The sequence below is a fragment of the Schistosoma mansoni genome (genome assembly GCF_000237925.1).
Source record: "Schistosoma mansoni, WGS project CABG00000000 data, supercontig 0219, strain Puerto Rico, whole genome shotgun sequence".
Classification (NCBI taxonomy): domain Eukaryota; kingdom Metazoa; phylum Platyhelminthes; class Trematoda; order Strigeidida; family Schistosomatidae; genus Schistosoma; species Schistosoma mansoni.
The window spans coordinates 222,464-245,347 of record NW_017386086.1 but is presented as its reverse complement, the minus strand read 5'-3'; the positions used below and the strand labels follow the sequence as shown (position 1 = coordinate 245,347).

At 36.4% G+C, this 22,884-nt stretch overlaps 1 protein-coding gene across 1 annotated transcript; it reads left to right on the top strand.

The window, feature by feature from the left end:
* The first annotated feature begins 322 nt into the window (after positions 1–322).
* Smp_098760 (transducin beta-like) lies at positions 323–19,653 on the top strand. The gene is made up of 13 exons (XM_018792220.1): positions 323–604; positions 643–788; positions 824–1,517; positions 6,690–6,870; positions 7,686–7,833; positions 8,714–8,777; positions 10,156–10,253; positions 12,443–12,503; positions 13,986–14,107; positions 14,967–15,169; positions 17,229–17,394; positions 19,057–19,158; positions 19,361–19,653. Exons 1-13 carry the CDS (start codon positions 547–549, stop codon positions 19,385–19,387), a joined length of 2,070 nt encoding a protein of 689 aa, XP_018647260.1. The 5' UTR covers positions 323–546; the 3' UTR covers positions 19,388–19,653.
* Positions 19,654–22,884: the final 3,231 nt, after the last annotated feature.

Here is a 22,884-nt window from a genome sequence, read left to right as displayed (position 1 = left end):
CAAGATGTAGCATCACAGAAAGTTAATAATAAAATGCAGAGATAAATTTTGAATATATGGACCACTACAAGCCCTTGTTAGGTGGAGTAAGGAGGTCCAACTTCCTAACCTGCCGTGCATGTCAGTCATGAACTTAGGGACTCGTCTACAAAATTGAAGCCTATGATTTAGCTTACTGGTTTCGGCACTCAAATGTGATTGTTTTGGTAGCTTAAAAAATGAGTTATATGATCTTATTTATGACAGAGCTTTCTATTTTTGCGGGTTGTTTGAGTGGTGCTTATTATTCACTTTCGCGGTATTTTAGATGTGGACGTTGGTAGCTTGGCTCTCCTTGTGTTTTGTGTATTTTTAATTTCTCTTTTCTACAATGTTTCTTTCATACAAAAAATTCTAAGTCGTTATGGTCTCCTGTCTGCTGTTTCCTTAACTTGGCTTTCGGATTTCTACTTTGTATCTTTAGTGTGTTGACTATCGGATCTTCTTTCTGTAGTCTACATCTGTTATATCACGCCCAGAATCCTCCCCACTTTCACCACCTAGGGGATGAGCTTCACTTCTGATGAAGTCAATTTTCTTATATTCAGATATCTACAAGAATCAGGTTAGTCGTGCTATTTGTAGTTTCTAGCGTCATTTCAGGCTATTGTCACTCAGCATACTTGTTTGGTTTAGAAAGCCAAATTAGTCAGTCAAACGTTGATGGGGCACTTGTACCTCCCGGTTCTTTACTAAGCCTGATTCAGAAAGGGTTACAGTATACAGAAGCTGAAATAAGCATTGGAGAGGTTTGTCCTAGTTGTACTAATCATTTGTGTTTCAGGATGGCAGTGAACGTGTTGTGGAGTCACTCTCCCTAATTGATGCTGTTGTACCGGATGTAATTGAAAAGCGTAAAAATTTCCTCAAACAACAGAGCACCACAACTTCAGCTAGCTTAAGTACTCCTAGCAGCGTTCTCTGCAACAGCACAACTCTGTCTTCGACTGTAAATTGTATCCCTCATGTTGGATCCGTGTCTGTTACTTCCTCTACTTCGGATCAGTTATTATCAGTCAATTCCCACTCTTATCCTTTGGATATATCAACCGTCCCCAGTACATTGCACACACAGTCCGATGTCTCACATAGTACAGTGGGCCATGCCCCCTTAAAGAACGATATTTCAAGCATTTCTTCACATCCTCACTCCCACCAACACAACACACTCCCCCCTTCCACTCTTGGCACAATTAAACCAAATAACCCTTCAAATGCAGTTAATGCTTCTGTACTTAATCAGTCAAGCAACATGACTCCGTCATCCCTATCCACCCCTGTTTGCTCTGTTGCATTAATTTCAACTATAAGTCCAATTACTGCTTCAAACACTACTCCGTTGGTTGGAATCAATAAAATCACAGCTGCTTCTCAGCAGTCTTCCATAGCATCGGGACAACTTACTACTCACCATATCCCTCAATCTATGCTGTTATCATCTATACAGACAAACGGCGAGCACCATGGAGGAGCTATAGGTAATTTTTCTAACTACCGTTTTCCGATATTATGAGCGCTTGGTTTCTTGTGTGCGCTGTATATTTTATCCTAAACTGACTAGCCGCTTAATGTACTCCTATGCCAAAATCTCAGGGTTTGTTAGTAACAGGACCGATACCCAAATGGGTGATAAATAGCAAGGTTAGATTCAGGGTGTTGGGGAATAATGGTAAATCTGTCGGTGAGGTTGCGAATCTACATTGACTGAGATAGTTGGGTCACGTATCACAGATGCCCAACCATCGATTACCTCGGCGCGCATAACTGACTGGTATTGGAGGCGGATGAAAGTTAAGGGCGGCCGAAATAAAGTGTGGCATCAATCCATAAAGTCACCGCCTGGTCTGAATAATGTTGATAGATGCAGACTACTCGGTTGGGGTCCACGCGACTATCGTAACCAGTGGTTGGAGACTGGGTGAAATGGCTCGGAATCGGTTCTAATGTTGTATGTGTGCACATTTTTTCTTCCTTTAGAACGTGAGATTAAAATAACTCCGTACCTTTATTTCTAACAACTAATTCTTCCTTCCAATATGTCATTATGTGCAATCTTTCTTTTATATATTACTACTGTTGAAGTAATTGCTTTGAGTTTTCATCTTGTGCTAATGAGGTGTGGAGACTTGAACCGATGCATATATGTGCCTGGTCCTACGTTGTTGCTGACCGATTTACGTGAAACAATCTTGTCAGTTCAGCTCGAATATATTTTTAAAATCTTAGAATAGTTCACGGTTCTTGCCTCTGGAAAAATGTGCAATCAATACTAATCTGTAGATGACAAACGATCAAATCGAAGTGTTTGTTGTGTCTCAGTAATTCGTCATATGGTGTCCTTCTGTATCGTATTAAAAAGTTAACAGGTTAACAATGGATGTGAAATTATTCAGTACAACCGAGATCAACGTGATTTGTAAAAATAACGTTATCATGAATATTTGTGTTTGCGTCTTAGATTTTAATACTTAAAAAATTCAGTTTGCTGTCATAGATGTAGTCACGTTTCGCCTCTAAATCTCTTCCACGGATCTGTCATGTGTGAGGATCACAAGGCACGTCATCCTGAAAGTAGGTGTAGACTACCTGGTTGGGATTCGCGAGATGATAGCAATGGGTGGTTAGAGACTCTGAATGACATGGCTCAAAATCGTTTGCAATGGCGAAGATTCATCCACTCTGTGTTCTCCCAAATTCTAATCTTCTGAATTCTTCATGTTTCTTTTTTCTCTTTTTAAATTTATTTCATTGGAGTATACTCCTTCAATAACGTCTTCAAACATTAATCTTTCACATAATGCTTATACTTTTACTACTTCTACCACTATGGTATTTGAATCGACAACTGCATCCCTGTGCTAATGCTGCATGGCAACTCGAACTGATGTACGTACGACTGACTGACGTAGCAAATCGTATACTAGTATACGCATTCCCAATGTATGATTACATTAAGTTATCTTCCGAATTTTCTTTGAATGAATAATAGGCATTAAAACCGAGTTTTCATTTTGAACAGGCTTCTTATTCCTGGTAAATATTTTATATATTCTATTTATTCATGGCAAGTCAGTCTGCGTTTCCTTAGGTGACTGAAACTCGTTACTCATGTCTATCTGATTACTGTAGCACAAATTTTTTGCTTAGTGGTGAGTTAAAAGTCAGTATAACGAGCAAACCTAAACAAGGTATCCGTCCATGTTGTAATGGACTGTTTATTGGGCTATCAGAGAAATGGAAAGTACCTTTTTTTGAAGCTACTCGTCAATCGTAATCTTTGGGTGATATTGAGTGCAGTCACTAGAATTGGTTACTAGGGCCGATTCAGTCTTTCCTTTCTCCTGAATCTTAAGTTTCAGTATTAATCCATGTTTTTTTACGAGTTAACATCGGAAAGTGTGTTCCTTATGCTTATCCTTGTTTATTACAGTAGACATGGTTTGCTATGCATCTTATTGATTTCTCACTGCTGATGTAGTATGGCAACTTGAAACGATGCATATTTGTACATCATTTATGGTACTTCAAATTGTAATGCAAACTTAACAATTTCTCTTTAATTAGCATAAAAGCAAATGCTCTCAGTTAGTATTAACACGTCGAGTTTATGGCATAAAATACCTGGTTTTTGTTTATTTAAATACATAAACATTGGTACAAAGGGACACCAAATACTACCTGGGTGCCCAGACCGAAGTAGGTGGTTTGCTTAGGGGGCCACACCGGGAGCCTTCGACCTAAAGGCCTAATCCACAAGACAGTGGAGCAACATCGGGAGATGTAGTGCCATGGGAGCCGGTGACCAACAATAGGTTCATACGCCATTTGTTTCCTCAGGATATTGGAGCCCATGTGCACCATTGATTTGGAATGAGGGTTTTCCAACTCCCCTATGTGGATTTTCCGTGTCCACCAACCCGGTTAAAGCGCCGAACATTCGCTTTTCGTCCTTTCAATTTCGTAAACAACACTAGTTTCGGTAAAGCAATGAGTAGGACTTCACTGGCAGTGGCTGTATACGCGTGGCCATGTGAGAGTATTTGGAGAGGGAGAGTGGGAGACAGGGTTATGTTGTCTAAACCCTCAGTAAACTAGCATACCTACTGATTTTCTATTACTTAATTCAATGGTGCTATTCAAGTAAAATGAAGTATTTGACTGTGTGAACCGTTTCACTTATCTTATGTGTCACTAGTACTAATAGGCTGATGTCTGATGAAATCTCGGCACAAATCCAAAGGCTCAATTGGCTTTTGTCAACTTGCGTCACTTGTGGCGTAGGTAAGATATGTCTATCAACCTTAGGATGAGTATATTGTTCAACAGTTCAATTCGCTCTACTTTTTGGGTGTGAAACGTGCCCATTAAAAATAGAGGATATTCCTAGGTTATTAGTATTCTGTCATAAGTGTCTTCAAAGCATTGTTCGTGTATTTTGGGAGTACGGAGTAAGTAATAACTGGGTTAGGAATAGAGTATTAGTTAAAGAAGGGAAATCTGTTGATGTGGTAGTAAATCTTCAACTGAGACGATTGAGACATGTGTCACGTATGCCCAGCCACCGCCTACCACGATGAGCGATGCTTTCTGGTTCAGGAGTAGACTGGTAAAAGCTAGAGTGGGCCAAGTCAAACACATGGCATCAGTCCATGAGGCCACTGACAATTGGCTTGACCATGTCATTAGGCGTAGACTACCTGGTTGGGATCCGCGTGATTATCGTACCCAACGGTTGGGGACTGAATGATGGCTCAAAACCGTTCGCAACGAAGCAGGTGAATCCATTCTTTGCTTTGACCCAAATTCCGAGCTCTTGAATTCCTCATAATTTTTCCTTGTGTTTTCATTTTAATTTATATTTTGTTTTCGAGGTATATTTTCGATGCCTAATCTTTCCTATTACCATTAATACTGCTATTACATCCACTATTCTGAGATTTAGTCTGACATCTCTCTGTGCTTATGGAATACGAAAACTTGAACCGATGTACATACCTACAGGTTCGACGGTGTGACTGACCCTTTTGTAAAGTATAGGACTATAATTATACAGGACGGCGTCAGATCTTCAATTTGTAGTCCATAAACTTCCTGTTCGCTTGCGTAGAGTTTAAGTAAAGATATTTTGTTCAATAGTTCTGTATCGCTCCCAAATTTTAATCTCGTTTTAAGTATCATCGCTGAATTGCAAGTAACTAGCTAAAGCATTCGTCTTTCGACCAATACACTAAAAACAATACAAGCCCCAACTCTTGAAATGTGACTTAAAGCTAGATACATAAACCTGTACTTGGTAAATGAGTTATATACCTAATAATATTTTACTACCAACCACAAATAGTAAATCAGCAGCTTTTTTGTTTTAGTACCTATAAGCTTACATATCAGAAACGGATGTTTTTACTAGTTTCATGGTACAGTTGATGGATTATGAAGTGTCATGTAGTTTAGTTGTTTCAATATCGTTAGTGTCGACATGTAAATGTAAAAGTGCCACAAGTTTCAATATTTTTGTGTCACATTAATTAAGTGGAGTTTTCGTTAAATTTTTAACCAAACAGTAGTATTGCGGTAAAAATACGTATTTTTAAGTGCCAACAATAGAAATCATTGCATATACAGTCAGATCGAGTATACTGACTTCTAAAATTGAGTAACAACTGAGGCTTTAATTTGCTAAATAGTGCTAACTAACTGGTTGAGTTGGTATCTCAAAGTTAAAAAATCAGTTAGTCCGTCAAACAACGTAGGACCTCGTGCGTGTGTACATTGGTTCAGGTTCTCACACCCCAATGACAACAGAAGGAAATAATAGGCACAAGAGTTGTAGAGGCATTTCAGTAACTATTACGAATTCGGTGTTCATCTTGTTGTGCTAATGAGGTGTGGCAACTTGGACCGACGCATATGTGTGCCTGGTCCTACGTTGTAACTGACTGACTGACTTGCCATTGCGAACGACTCTGAGTCATTACAGCTAAAGTCTCCTTCGCTTTAGATTATCTACAGCCCTCTAGACGTCGCTGAGATTTGCCATTCAGCTTTGACATAGTGGCTTGCTAAAGCCTATTGGGACTTGATGGAGGGATTTAATAATGAAGATTGTCTCGGGTGGTTTTAGTGGTCGGTATGGAGGTGGTTGTCTCTTCCCGGCTGCCCACATCTGGGAAGAATATTTCTTCTCGAAGGAACTGTAGAGGAAACTGGGTTGGAGTTGCGCCTAATGACCTCGGAGTGTGACCGCAGAGCTTGAGGAAAAACCGCTTGAGGCTGGTCGCTCACTGCATTTCGATGGCATATTTTTGATATGTTTGGAGTGGGCAGCTGACGTTTTGTAGTTGTGATTGTGAAGAAGTTTGGTTAACCTTCATTGTCGTTCGTATTGTTAAAACATGAGAAGAACGAAGCAAATTATTCAAGACAATTGTGTAAGGTGTGATATAGGGGTAGTCTCACACTTGTCATTAGTTTATTAGTAAGACGGATCACACTTTTCGTCGTCACATACTCGCACTTTCTCAGACGAAAGCTTCCATCTTCAAGCCTAATTAATACATTCATATCATTTTAAAGTTACTTGCTTATATATATTCCCTTGCTCAACACAGTCATCGTGCTAACCCAGTACTTTTGTTTTCCTTGTTTGGTAGTTAATCATTATCGCGGCAACGATGCAATGGAAGTTGATCGAGTACATGTCCCTGAAGTAAATAATACATCTCCTTTACTCACAAGACAAATTCCGCCTGAACGGATCACGGTTCTAAAAGGTCATCAATCAGAAGTTTTTATCTGTGCGTGGAATCCTCGAAATGATATGCTAGCGTCCGGGTAAGTCATTTCGTCAAGCCTTTACTAATTGGATTCTGTCAGTTGTAACAGGTTCGTATTGTCTAATAGTTTTGATATTCCATTCCTGAGTACTGGTGCCCAAGACCAGATTCTGAACTTGTTTTAAGAACTTACGGGACTCCAGTAACTAAAACAAGCATATCACTGTCGCTCTCCAACACATTTGTACATATGATTACTGGTGTAGGTTCGTCTTGCTATTTGTACGTGGTCCCAGAATTTACTTCTGATGTTTCATTACCAAAATTGAAAAGTAATTAGTTGGTATTTTTAAAAGTCGGTCATGTCAGTGTGTATAATTGTTGGGTTTCAAAATAACCAAAATTTTTGGTTATGTTCTTTTAGCTGTTGAGAAAGTAGATAATCACGTCTGATCATTTTCTATCTTTACATTTTTTAATATTTTCAAGAGCAGTTTTACCCATTTGTATCGTGTAGTGCATCATCATTGATAATGTGCACGTAAATTCACAGATAATCTCTTACTTCAAAAATGCGACACTCAATTCCACAATTATTTCTTAGTCCACAAACTGTCCGCTTTTCTCTTTGGCTTTGTCATTTTTAAGTCACCTTCGTCCAGTAATTACGAGGATGTGATCAAAGGGGATTTTTTCCCACATTCTAATTACACTAGACATCAATGAATACTCATTTCACCATAATAACGCCGATCATAAATTGCTTGTGTAGGGCTGAATAATCCTTATTCCATTTCTTTGTTTTATTGCTAACTAGCTTAATTTATCCTTAATCTGTATAAAATTTTTAATTCATACCAAATCTCATATCAGCTCAGGAGATTCAACGGCACGGATATGGAATCTTGAGGAACCCGTTGCAAATCCTCACCACGTCCCTCAGTTGGTTTTAACACACTGGGTTAATCTTGATGGTCAAACTGTGCTGAGTAACAAGGATGTCACATCTCTGGATTGGAACGTAAGTCAGTTAACGAATAGTTAATCATTTCGAGACTATAACTGGTGATTTTTAGTCGTAAATTCTAGTTTACGGATTTTTCAAATGATTGAAATATTCTGTTAACTTATAACACTTCTAGTCATTATGTGTGTGAGTAAACGATATTCACAGGTATTAGTATGGAAATGTCTAAGTTAGTTTTATTGTTCTTGTTGACGTAGTAGCGTGCTGAATCCGTAAGATCATATTCTTTTATTAGTTATACTTCTACTTTTTTTCCTGTCTCCCAAGTGACCTTGTTGAACTCTGTTTGGTGACTCATTAATAATGGCAACTATTTGTATAAAGCGGATATACTGGCCACTCCCTTTTCTATCGTTTTGGTCTTTCGTTTGTGATATTCTTGTTCCACAGTAGCTACATTTCAGCAGTATTTTTTTAAAACCCTCATGCTTGATCAAATGTTCTCTGCTGCGATATCAGAGTTTGTCACAAATGTGTGACTAAAATCATAAGCTAATGACTTTATTAGTGACGGTTTATAAACTTATTCTATTCACTGTATACTCTAGACTTCGAGTGTTTTTTCGAAATATCTGTGACTAATTTTTCGTTTGAATGAGTCGTTATTTAGGGTACACTTGAATTTGAAGTAATACAAACAAACGGTCAACACCGTTTAGTTATTTCAACACATTTTGTTAGCGTTCCGCTGTAGAATTAAGCACAAATACTTCAACGGTTAGTTTCTATTTAAATGTACATTTTATATAGGATTGGTTTATTATTATTGGCATCTAGTTTGGTCATCCATGGAAAGATTTGCTTACTGATTTGTTGACCCATGATTTACTTGTTTTTTAATCAATTTTTGATTTTTATGCTCTTAATGTACTAGTCTGATGGAAGTTTCTTAGCCACTGGATCATACGACGGATTCGCTCGAGTTTGGAATACTGACGGTATGTAGCTGCATTGTACTTATTTTTTGGTGATAAGTCATTTCTATCTGTGTTGCACTAAATTCAATAAGTATTTTTAAACGTCGGTTTATTCTCCATCCAAATTCTGCACTTAAATTTTAGTTCATGTCTACTTGTGTATATTTATCTGGATAATAGCAAGATATCGTAATTTGGAGTCTCAGTTATTTATTTATTTAAACACATAAATATTGGTACAAGGGGTACCAGATATATATGCGCAACACAAAAAATGTCATTCCATTTGATTGTGTGAGCGCTGTGATACTGTCCGGGTGCCCAGACTAAAGCAGGTGGTTTTCTTAGAGGGCCACACGCCGAGCCTTTGACCTGAAGGTCTAGTCCACAAGGCAGTGGAGCATCGTGAGGAGATGCAGTCCCATGGTAGCCGGTGACCAACAATAGGTTCATCCGTCATTTGTTCCATCAGGATACTGGAGCCCATGTGCACCATTGATTTGGAATCAGGATTTTCTAACTCCCCTAGGTGGACCCTCCGTGTCCACCAACCCGGTTAAAGCGCCGAACATTCGCTTTTCGTCCTTTCAATTTCGTAAACAACACTCTAGTTTCGGTAAAGCAATGAGTAGGACTTTCCTAGCAGAGGCTATATATTCGCGTGGCCATATGAGAGCATTTCGAGAGGGAGAGCGAACTCTCCCCACTGTCGGCCGTACCAGGGTATTTGGGGGCCCTTTTTGTCTGATATGTTGCTTTTATGTACATTTATTATTTCTTTGCATATCCACCAGCAGTTTCCTATGTGTACAAAATAGCAACACATGCACTCAGAAGCCATTAAGGTGGCAAAATAAACATGTAACAAATCATTTCATTTCGATGACCCTAATTGTGATAAGGTGACCTCAAATTATTTGTTTCTGTCACGTAACACGTACATTGCCACTAAATGTACATGTTATTTGATCTCTAACCTTATAAATGCTACTTTTAGTTTTCATCGGTGGCTTTTGTGTACCAGGCTATAAAATTTGTAGTGCTTTGACAGTCTGTTTTTATACATTCCCACACCACTTTTCATATTGCCGTGCTTATATGAGGAATAAAATCTGCTAGTGTCTTTCTAAACGCTGAAGGTGTTCTCGTTATGCCTCCTGCAGTAATTTACTCAGCGAGATCTTCCTTGTGGAAGGGGTCAATTTTCTTTTGGTACTGTGCTGAACCATACAGGATAAAAGGATTCAGGTTACTGGAATTTAAATCTAAATCCTGGTGATTATTTCTCAGTTATTCTGACTGACTTGATCGATATGTGACTTACAGTTTACTTCAAGATTATGTTCGCTGTGTTTTGTTTTATCTACATTATTTGTTTCCTAACTGATATCTATCCTAGGTCGCTTGGCAACAACTCTTGGTCAACATAAGGGACCCATATTTGCCCTGAAGTGGAACAAAAAAGGGAACTATATTCTCACAGCAGGAGTTGATAAGGTTAGTTTGTTTGATCTTTTATTCTGAAACAAATACATTGTAAGGATCTACAATAAGTTTATTCAGTCTGATTAACTTGACACTATTTTATAATGCTCCTAGTGATGCATTAGCACAGTAATGCTCAAAATTTCACGAAACCTAAGTTTGAATATAAGAACTGACCTACATCTTACTAAAAGTCAGAGAATTATTAATACCTGTGCGACAACAAATTCAAGAAGTGTTGTATTTATTTATTTGAACACATAAACATTGGTACAAGGGGGCACTAGATATATATGCGCTACACCAGTGCTGAATTGATATCTTTAGTCTAACCTGAATTACCTACTTGTAATGAACATTTTACATATGCGTTATCGCACAAAAGTTTAGTCTCTTAGCTTACTGTTCATTTCACACTTCATGAAATTGTGTGATGATAAACAACGTCAACAAGTGGATCTTCTGGCAGAAGTTGAACCCCTCTAAATTTAGATGAGGAAAGTGTTATTTCTAAAAGCACGTCTATGATCAAGTTAAACAAGAATGGAGAGAGTGGAACGCCCTGACGAACACCACTTGAAGTAATCAATTCTGATAACGGTTCGCCATAAGCTCTCGAGTTGAGAGCTTGTATAAGGTTAATGTACTTCTTTGGTACTCTTTTTAGTGGCAAACATTACCATAGAACCTCACGATCATCAGAGTCAAACGCCGCCTTAAAGTCTAGAAATACTACTATTGTAGGACATCTGAATGTGTGTCTATGTTCTAGGACCTGACGTAGAGTGAATATCTGGTCTATACAACCACGTCCAGGTCAAAAACCAGCCTGGTCGTCTCTAGTCTGCTCTTCACGAGCTTTGGTTAGGCGTCCAAGTATTATTGAAGCTAATATTTTAGACACTATATTAGTCAAACAGATTCCTCTATGATTATCACAAGAGGACTTTTGTCCTTTCTCATAGACTGGCACAATCAGTGATTGGGACCAGTCAGATGGAATTACGTCCAGTTCCCAGATTCTACTTAAGACCTCAGTCAATCTCGCTGCTAGTACTGGACCGCCGTCTTTAAAAATCTCAGGGGTAAACCTGTCAGGACCTGCTGCTTTCCCTCGCTTCAGATTTCCTATTGCTTTTTCAACCTCGTAAAGAGTTGGTGGACTTACATTAACTTTCCATTCAGGTCGACTGGGGATCGTGGGAAACCAACTTGGTCTCATGTGCTGTTAGGGGTATGAGGGCTAATATCACTTCTCGGCTGCCCACACCGTGGAAGGGTATTTCTTGAGGAACCTGTAAAGGAATTTCGAATAATATTGGTCTTAACGACCTGGGAGCGTGACCCTATATCCCAACGGATAAGTGCTTGAGGCTGGTCACACACGACCTTTTTGTGGAAGGTTTTTGGAGTGTTAGCTCCGTTCTTCAAAGGGCCTTACCGCTGGAGACGGAAATCCGTGAGGTAAGGTGAGGCGTGACATTTTTAGAGTCGACCTTCTCTAAGCTCTCCCCTTCTTGTGAGAAGGCAGCATCGCTGCAGATGCTGGTTGTCCGAGGGAAACACTTTTCAAATGTAACATTTGTTCTTCTACTATTTTGCTGTCACTAACATCTGGCTTTCAGTTTCCGCACGTTTAATTTCTTCATGGTGTCCATAACCTCAGATGTCATTCGTCCATATTCTGATCGTTATGAAGATCTGTTCCAATGTTCAGACTCATTTCGACGACTTTCACCTCTTTAGTAACGGTAATCGAATCTATGTAAAGTCGTGCACTCTTACCACAGTTAATACCTGGGTAAATGTCAAGTACTCAAGTACCTAAAGATGAGTGTTTTCTTACGATAATCTCACATGTGCATCTCCCCTATTTTGCAATCACCATTTTTAATTATGGATAGCCTTTGTATGGCGATTAGTTCGTAGGGACTCCGAATTTCGCCCTTACAATTTAGGTCTTTTCTGTTTAACAGGGTAAGCAGGTTCATATACATCATTTTAGTTATTCAGCTCAAATTAATTTTCGCTACAACGTAATTGCTATTTATCGATTATCTAAGTAATTCTTAACATTTGTTATAACCGATTTGATAACAGTAGTTCCGTTATCGTTATTTGGAACAATATTACTTAAAGTGATGGGTTTCATTTTTAGACGTACATTTTCGTCCACATGTTGCATCCCTTTTTCTTTTTAGACGACCATTATATGGGAGGCGCAAACTGGTAGAATCGCTCAACAGTTTGCATTTCATGTCGGTACGTTTACTCAGTAATACTGCACATAACTGTGTGTGATTTTTCTCTAAGAATGTCCGGTAAATATCTCCGCTGACGAGGAACTTTAATTTCACCTCTCTCATTCCTATATCTCTATGAGTGGATGGTACATATTTTTTACATTACGATTCACTTAGTACATCTATCAATGCCTCGTTTTAGAGCTTCCTCTAAATTCTTGATTTATTTACGAGGATCCGTTTTTCCTTCCATCGACTTATTTTAATGTTCCCTCGTACTTTAAGTAATGAAAAACCAAATCCTACTACACTTTCTGACTACCTGTTTGAATATAATTGAAGCAAGGGGGTAATACCAAGCTCCAACTTTGTCACTCACCTTCTACCTATTTCTAGTAATTTATCCCCTTGTTTAATAACGATACAGTGCTTCTTATCTTCAGTACATTCAGTAACGATTTTAAGATCCTTAAAGTTAGTCTTACATCTGAGACCTTCATTTTCAAAATCATCATAATCAAGTATTTTGCTTTCATTTCCACTTTGATTTCTTTTACCCCAAAAACGATCTTATTCATCTTCTACTCGTCAGTGATTTATTTGAGTATCAGTCATTCACACAATAACCTCTCAAACCCCAACCAGGTAGTCTGCGCCTACCAATATGACTTACATCGAGAATGAACTAATGCCAGATTTTTGTTTCTTGCTTTCTTCCAACATACTCCTGCACTAGCAGTCATCGCCCATCGAGGTAGCGGTGGCTTGTTAGGCATCTTCGTAGGCAAATACCCATAATCTGACCAACCGATCTCCGGTATCCTTTGTGTTTAATTTCAATGTCGCTTATTCAGTGGTTCCAAGCCACTCGAACAATCCTTTAAAAGGAACTATGATCAAATACTAGTAACCTACGAATATCCTTTACTTTTAAGGTACAGATTTCATAGCCGCAGTGTAATTTTATATCTTTGTGTAAAAGTCAATCAGTTATCCATTTGTTCAATATCGTTTAACTTCCCAATTTCTGTTGTTAATATCTAACTACCTTGAAATTCATAGGTATGTAGTGAATTTCGGAATGTCTTTTTGTGTCTTTGATCAATTGTTTTTGAATACTCTTGTGGCGGTTAACATGTATGTTCCAATAAACCCATTACTCAGTGAAGTAAGCTTTCATTTCTCGACTATTGTGTTAACTTGCCCTCGTTCCACACATTTGGTTCCAAACCATAGCTCGAACTCCTCTCTAGTAACTGAGTTGAGCTTATACATGCATACCGCATAAGTGTTCATTGGTCCCATGTCTTGCCTGTCTATTTTTAGCTAATTCTCACATCCACTATGATCACACAGACTTCAGTCAGTATTATGGAGTATCATCATTTCAATTACAAATGTTTTCGACTTACTATTTGTGTATTCACTTTACTTTGAAATAAAAAAAGCTTAATCCAGCCATTCATAGTTTATTGTCAAATTTTTATTTTCGTTTTTCAAGCTCCGACACTAGATGTTGATTGGCAATCATTAGATAGTTTTGCATCTTGTTCCACAGACACAAATATTCATGTCTGTCAGTTGGGCTGTTCTTCTCCTGTAAAAACATTCCAGGGTCACGAGGTAGGTGTGTTTTTTTACTTTATCGTAATAACTATTCTATATTTTTAGTGCATTTAATATGACTAATTTACTTTACGGACCAATCAAACAAAGTGTTGGGGAGGAATTTTTCCTCTGGCAGACGTTTCTAGCGGTTTTTGTATTCTATGAGCCCAGTAAAAACTAATATCAAAACTTGGAAATAGCTTTAATCATAGCCTAAGATCAGTTGTGAACCCACTATTCAGTTAATTCTTGATATAAATCCCTGACAAATTTAAACAAAGAAAAATAGGTAGTCGTGACGCACACTTCTCCATGTAGCCATTTCTATTGACAGTTTGCTGTAGTCTCTGTTATAAAAACTGTATTTAAGTTCAGGGTCCGTAGGGTATCATACTTTTTCGCTTGTCTTTCAATGACTATAAAACCGATGTGTGACCTGTTTCATTCCCGAGGCTTCGTTTTTGTGAACACCAGTTGACTATAGATGCTTCCATCTTGAGAGCCAATTAGAACGATTTGGGTAAACACAATAGGATTCTCGTCCTTTTCATGAGCTGTCATTAGGAATTAAGATAAATGTCAAGCGGAATTTCATTCATTTATCGAATACTTCTCGTACCCTACCATTCTTTTGTTAGTACCTGTATATGCTTATACACCCGATCTTCAATTAATTACTATCATTGTTTCTTCTTACAAGTTAATTGCGTCTTTATGAGTTCATTAAGAAATGGGAACTCGGTTTCGATCTGAAACTTAACATTATTGAGCCGAAATTACCATATATTTATGTAGTAAGTTATCTCAAATATTTACTTTCAAAGTTTGTTTAATCTGGCTCTTCAATGCATTTTACTCACGTTGTTGTTTGTAGAATGAAGTCAACGCAATCAAATGGGATCCTAATGGACGACTTTTAGCTTCATGCTCAGATGATATGACACTAAAAGTTTGGGATATGCATCATGATCGTTGTGTACATGATCTTCGTGGTCACACGAAAGAGATTTACACTATAAAATGGAGTCCTACAGGTCCTGGAACAGCTTTTGCAAACGCCCCACTTTGTTTAGCTAGGTAAGCTTGTAATTTCCTTATTTTAGTGGATTTTCTTTTACAAAATACTCTTATAATTGTTTTATACTTCGGTTACTATAATTGTGCAATCCCAAAAAACAAGAAAATCATAATACTTATTTATATTTTTTCATAGCAGCAGTTATGTAGAAGAAAGTTTAACTAAAGGTTTTTTATTATGCATTGATGGGGCTTACCTTATTTACATATAAGTTAAATATTCTTAATATAATATAGTCCGTTTAGTAACAATTAGTTTAAAAACTGAACTCTTTTAAATAGTCATAAATCTGTTTAATCGATGCGCTTTCAGATGTTTCGGTTCCTGTTTCAGAGAGTTTTATCACCATGCCATTAATTAAATACACTACACTTATGTAGACAACATTTTCACCATGTATCCAACATACCTGATCGACCACACGTCAACTATTTCACTTATCTTCAAATATTTCTGTATTGTCATCCCTCAAATATCATAGTATATTTACGTCTGTTCTACTTCTCAATCGTTTATACCTTGAAACTAGCAATTCATTTTTATAGGTATTCGCTTCAGTTCGTTATATGATACTGTCTTACATCTTGTATCCATGGTTTGATTGGTTGTCAAAATAATGAAAAGAAATCTGTCGTAGATTGCGTACACTTATCGATCTCACTAGTCAATCCTTTCTTGTAATTTTTTTTCGTTTATCATTTTTGTCTAAATCGATTGTTCAAAGTCCAAAGCCTGTCTAGCATCACATAATATAGTCAGACCTAGACGGAAGGACAATCACTGTATGGCTTATTTAAGTCAGGTGGCTAAACAGACACAGACTAACTTTTATATGTCTGTCTATCAAAATTGAATGAATGTTATAACCGGTATGTTGTGATAGACCCTTTAGAGTTTATTGATTTATATATGGTTAGTCTCGATAATAATCTGTACTAAATTTAACCTGGCCACATCTGCATTAGTTTTCAGTTTATTCTATGGTGTGCTTTTGAAATATGAGCCAAAATAAGTAGTGTGGTTTTTACATTCTTATATTTCTAATGTAGCAAAACAACACTACAGCATATATTTCTCTGAGCATTATTATCAAATATGACCATAAATTGCCCTCTGAAATCTTATCTCTTTCATTTAGATTTTCCTTGTCATTACCTGAGTTCATTTAAATTCTGGACTTAGTTTCTGTTTTTTTAGAATTTCCAAATATCTCGGCTTTTCTGTTGAGACTAGAATTTATCGACGAACCAATGGACTTAAAGGTGGCACGTCTTGGATTTAGGCTCGAAATTCATTTATCTATACGTTTACATAACATTTTGGCATTAAAGCTGATGTCAGTTGTTGGTGAAAATCCTAACCTTTACTTCTAACTCAACTCCCTAATCTTAATTTCTCACATTAATTCATAACCCCCTTTCAACCCAACCAAAGTGGGTGAATATTCTTAAGGTCACGTTCTATTCGCCCAAATGTCGTCTATAAATTATCCTTTCACCGCTTATCTACCGTATACTCGTCAATGTTCAGGGTGATGACATCCTATCATGTAAAAATAGGGTCTTAAAATATTAGAGACTGTTTATTTTATTGGTCGTCCACAAACTGTCATCGTTTATTAGTTTTGTTAACCAGGTTTAAGTTTCTGCTTCAGCGTTCTTGGTGATTCCAATCTAGTCGGAGCACTTAAGCATCACAATTTAACCCCCTGTACTGAGTTACAGCATTCATATTGAAGATTTGATTTCTTCATGGCAGGTTCCCATTTAAAAATATAGATATTTATTGCAATCACCGGGAAACGTAACCTCGTGCTAATTAAAGAGTAGTTGAATTTCGTTAATGATTTTGAGTAGCATGTGATGCTTCGGAGTGATTTGATGAAAAATTTGCTTCATGAGATACATTGTTGCTTCCCTCATTAAATTTAGGATTATTTATTAATGACAATCTTATTTAGCTTGCCCAGAATAAAAATATATATCACGCTTTGTTTTGTTACTTAATATCCAACTTTTTATTAATCCGAACGATGTTTTGTGTTTCTCCATTGTTTAGTGCAAGTTTTGATTCAACTGTTCGTTTATGGGATGTTGAAACAGGTCAATGCCGACGTATATTATCAAGACATACTGAACCTGTATATAGCGTTGCATTCAGTCCTGATGGTCGCTTATTAGCAACAGGCTCATTTGACCAATGTGTTCATATATGGAATGTTGATGTAAGTTTGTTTCTTTTTTTGAGCTTCTTCATAATATTTTATTTTGTTGAGACTTTCCTAATCTATAAGCACTTGAAGTTCACCAAATTTTTTAGAGCATTGGAATGGAATCTCTGGTTGACGATAATTAAAACAGTGCATATATACTGGAATTAATATGCTATATGTTTATGTCATACTAGTTTACCTAATTATAACACCTTAAAATTATCTTAGTACATATAGAGTTAAATAATCTTCGTGAAATTCAATTGAATCTCTTGGTTGTTTTTAATCTACTGCAATCCATTTTGTAGTCTTAGAAAAATAAAGTTTTCAGTCATAAATCCCTAATATGATTGAGACGCAAATTGTGTACTTTGTCGAATGTGTCAAAATCATCAGTAGTGTTTCTGACATAAAAATTTCGTGAAATCTTGAGAAGAGCAAAGAAATTTTTTGAAATCAATCATTTTATGATTGATGTATGACGGAATAACTCAAAATATATGAATGATACGCTGTAGTCATGTATTTTCACTGTCACAAGTAACCGTGGTTTATTGTGCCCGCTGTTGATGGATACTTATATTCCTCTTTTTTTAATTCCCTGATAATGATCTGTTTTCTCTTTGGAAGTATCGTTTTATTTATTCTAACTTTGAAGATTTTTTTGAAAATAGTCTAGTAAGGTGGTACTATTACTCAGGCTTAAGTAAAAAGTATTTTTTGGAAGCTCTATCGTCCCGTGTTTTAGTTTCTGAATATTTTTTGTTTGTAAAATTCATCCTAGTTAGACTTTACGTAGATAGCCAATCTCTATCCTTCATGCCATACTGCATCGAAGTCATTTTACTCTACCCTCTATTCACTTAATTTTTCGGCTAGGGAACAAGTCTGTCTCCTTTTTATTGGGCTACACACTTTATTTATCGATCGTTTTTCCTTTGTATCTGATTGGCTTAAATGAACTCAGTTGTGGTCTGGTCATTATAGAATCAGTCTGATTAAGATTTTGTTCCCCACTACAGAGGAAAGGTCACAGGAAATTTTATGACCTAGACGCAAATGACATGTTTTATCCAATCTATTTGTGTGCATTGTTTTATTGCTGTAAGACTAACGGTTAAAACTTAATAGTTGGTTACTACACACGCTATGAAATCTATATTCGTTGAGTTGAGTGTTTGCTTTGAAAAAACTATCCTTACCACATATTATATCTCCAATCATGTGGATATATTATAATTAAACGACTAAACTATCAACTATTGAATGGCTTCTTTCACCAGCTTTCTCCGGTGACTGTTAAAGTATAATCTGGTTCTAAATCATAAATTCGCAATTTCGACCTCCACCTGACTTAAATCGATTTGAGCTGCAATGTGACTACAGTTTAATGCTAAGCCGTGCATATAAGCTTTAACTCTGAATAAATTTGGATTATTTGAACATTTCTTCTCAGAATTCAGTCAGTCCATTCTGTGCAAGTGAGCCTTGCACCTAAAAATTCTCCTTTTATCTTGTTTTGAATACCAAACGGGTTGTTACGTGACTTCCTAAAACAATAACTGGTGTCAACCCTTATATTTAACAGTCTCACTTGGTTACTTCCAAGCACTAGCCTTTTTATCAATTTTATCCTATTATTTATTACTTTAAACATTTTTTCTATTTCTACAGTCTGGTAACCTTATAAACAGTTATCAAGGTACTGGTGGCATCTTTGAAGTTTGCTGGAATTCACGAGGCGATAAGGTGGGCGCTAGTGCTTCAGACGGTTCTGTAAGTTTCTCCAAATTTTCAACATTTTTTGGCGATACGTGTCAGTATGTTGTTACAGGAAACTATCCCTAAATTTCTTATCCCGTTTTTGGTATTAGTGTATTGCAGTTTTTTCCATACTTCTGATATGGATTTAAATCTAACATCTAATTATCAAAAGCTTATTTTCAATTACTATTCATTTATCCATTATTTTTTTTAGGTTGTGGTTCTCGACTTAAGAAGGTAGCAGTGGCTCTTATTTCCTATCCAATCAACTTATGGAAACTAATCAATAGTCGTTTATTCATCTTCAATTCTATTCATTGTAAACGAGTAATCTGTTACATCATTTGAGACAAGATATAACTAAATTTGCAAATGGGTGATATAACGTCAAAACTTATTGACCCGAAGCTTTCAATCAATAATCAGATTTTAGCAATACTTCAACTATATTGTGTTCGGATAGTCTGGATTTCTGTTCCTTTGCTTGTCTCCTGCTTTAAGACCCAACTTCAATTTGCTAATTGTAGCCGTTGCAGTGTGCTCTGGCGTTTCTGTATCTCTGTCATTCCTGGAATAAACCGAGTTTTGTACATTTCTGAAGATTACTAAAGATGATAAGTCTTTTGTTATTATGTTTATGCTTATAGCCAACGTTTTTGAACTTCTTCAAAAGTGAAACAATTGTCACGAACTGAAGTTGTTTCGTCTCAGTTGTTATATTCTTTGAAAGACTAGTTCTAAACCCCATAGATGTTGTTAGGCTTCACCTTTCATCAATTATTTTTGCGCCGTTTTTGTTTGTCTCTTTCTTGTCTCACTATTTCCTTCATTTCGGCAGCGAGGCTCAAACTGTTTTTGATGTTCCAGTGTCTGACTTCACCTTAATTACGTTTCCTTTGGCGAGTGGTTTCACTTTAGGTTGTATGTGAACTTCACACATAACACTATCCGGTGATCGTAACATTTCGTGCTTGTTAAGGATTGTTGCGTATATAGCATTTTGTCGAATCATTTCCTTTATTGATTGAATAAGATATACTATGCATCCTAACTTCAGTGTAAAATGTTCCCTTATCTTCGACAATTTTATTCGATTTCTGCTAACTGTTTAATTCTGTTGTTAGATTAACCGAATTCGATCTTGTTTGTTAGCATGTATCCACTCTTATCTTCATGATAATATTTAAGCATGTTACCTATGAGTTTTTGTTTGTTTCTGATTTGTTTCACATTATTCTTTGGTTATTTCACTTTTGAAGTATATCCTAATTGTCTTTTTGATAAACTCTATTTCCTTCCTTCCATCCATGACTTTTAATATAGATCAACAAATTCCAACTCCAACTTTTTGTCAACAAACCAAAAAAGTTCTTGTTCACTACCATTTAATCACATGCCCTATCTGTCGTTTCTCGTTACGTCACTGTTTCTGGCTGTGGTTCTTATTAAATGGTCCTATTAAATAATGAAAAATCTTCGTCGATTATTAGGTTCCTATTGTTAACATCCTTTTTGCGTTAAGTTATTTTTATCTTTAAACCTTCATCCTTGTACTTTGCTTGGATCATTAAAATCCTTTTATTTGCAGTTTAAATCTAATATTATGGACCTGTAAATTACATTCTTTTCCACAATGTTTGGTTATTATTATGAATTTTTCACATATTTGGCTGCTTTTCTGTGTATGTTGGTTTATATATTCTACCCTTAACTGAGCAGCTGTTTTTTGTTCGGATTTGTCTCTTCCATTTCCTTTCATAAGAAAGCGATAGTATGTGTATTTGTTGTCTTTATGATAATTTAGTTCTCATTGAACGTGTCCATATCCTCGAAATTCTCCTGAAGCATATTTTTTCATTCTGAAAATAACTATCCACTGTATATTTGTCCGTTTTCTGAGAAGTTTCCCGGATGTAATAATTAACTTATTTGCTATTTTGTACTTTTTATCTTGACATCTGCAGTTTTGGGGCTGGTAAATATAGCATTTATACCGTGTCTAATAATGTTTCGGGACTCTATTTGAGCTTGACTATTGTATCTGTATTTTAGTTGTATGTTTCAAATTGTGCTAAGTCTCAACATTGTATGTAATTTCCGGCGAGACTATAGTTTATGAACGAACCAATCAGACTTAGGATAACAGGTTTTGGATTTTAGCGCGAAATTAACCCATCCATTTGACTAAATAGAGTTTTGGCATCATAGCAGATGTCGGTTCGTGATGAAAACCCTAAATCTAATTCCTAACCTTAAACATCAACTGTGAATCATAATTCTAATTCCTCACACTGGATTATAATCCTCATATGGTCCTAGTTATTAGGTGTACACTCATAGTCACTCCAGTACCTCTCAAAGGTCGTCCATAAATTATTGTCTCATCAAATTTCCTACAATTGAACATTGTTCTAATGGTTATTTTAAATGAAAGATCACAATATCCGTTTACTTTAGCTCTGTAAAGGCATCTCAAGTACTTTTCGTCGATAGAGTTCGATTGAAATAAACAGACTATCATTTAAGGGGGATTGAACATTGGTTATTATCTATGTAAGCTGGTACTACATGCACAGTTATTGTTCACAGTTGTCAACTCGTTATTATTGGTTATTTTTTTTATCGATTCAGTGGTAATGTGTTTCCTGATAGCTCGATATCCCTCTAATGTTAAATAAAGGCAGTTAAGAAAGAGCTGTACACTCGTTAGTACTTTAGGTTTCAATTACCTATTTCAGAAATCTTATCAGGTGCTTATTTTATGTATAAGAATTGGCAAGCATATATATATATATATAGTTTGTCAGTCAATAACAATCATATGAAAATCAACAATATTTCTGACGGACCAATCGATAACAATATAATGTAGCAATAAGTAAGTTATGACCAATAATTCAGTGAAAATGTTTCTGAATACAGCTCTCAGACTACAGCTTTTTATCCTTAAGGCGTTTAAATACAAAATGTATTAACAATCATTTATAATAAACTACAAATTCTGTTACTTGTCTAAAAGACCTGTATTTTATAACAAAAAGTCCATGTGAGAGTAGTTTGGTGAGTAAACATGGTAGGTGCTATTAGTTGCATCGATCATGTGTAAGGCTGACTCAATTCACCTACTCAAAAACTTAAAGCATACTATCAATGTAACACCTTTATAGCGACTTGTTAGCAGAAGATTAAATTACACTAAATAATCCCTGATATTGATACGATAGGTGTGTAATATTTTCTATAACTGATTTATTGTGCTCTATAAATTAGATACTAAATAGTAAGACTACAAGTCCAACAGTTGTCTTTAACACTGAATTTACATGAAATTGATCTGATTTCACGCCATTAAAACGTATCATTTTGAATGGTTGCAGCAGAAAGCTACTGGAAATTTTGGCGAACATCATCTGTGCACTAACTAACGCTGAAAGTTAATGTGCAGGATATGTGTGTTAAAGAGATCAACATATCACTTGTTGAAATCATAGGTTCAAAAATTGATTAAGGTATACATTTTTTTATCCCTATGTATCTCCTTCCCGATTATATTTACGGCATCAATGAGCACTACTTGAATTTCTGTGTACCGAGCGTTAGTAATAGACGAGCGAAATAAAATTGAGTGAAATACTTTTGTTGTCGATTTTTGAGCCAAATTCTACAAATACCGCTTTTGGTTTACTTGGACATACCATGTAGTAGGTCTACTAAATCCGAACCACTTGCTAAACATTT

Coding starts and splice junctions, on each gene's coding strand:
- Smp_098760 (XM_018792220.1), top strand. CDS start 547: ATGAGCTTCACTTCTGATGAAGTCAATTTTCTTATATTCAGATATCTA. Junction 14,108..14,966: donor AAACATTCCAGGGTCACGAG/GTAGGTGTGTTT, acceptor TGTTGTTTGTAG/AATGAAGTCAACGCAATCAA. Junction 19,159..19,360: donor CTAGTGCTTCAGACGGTTCT/GTAAGTTTCTCC, acceptor TATTTTTTTTAG/GTTGTGGTTCTCGACTTAAG.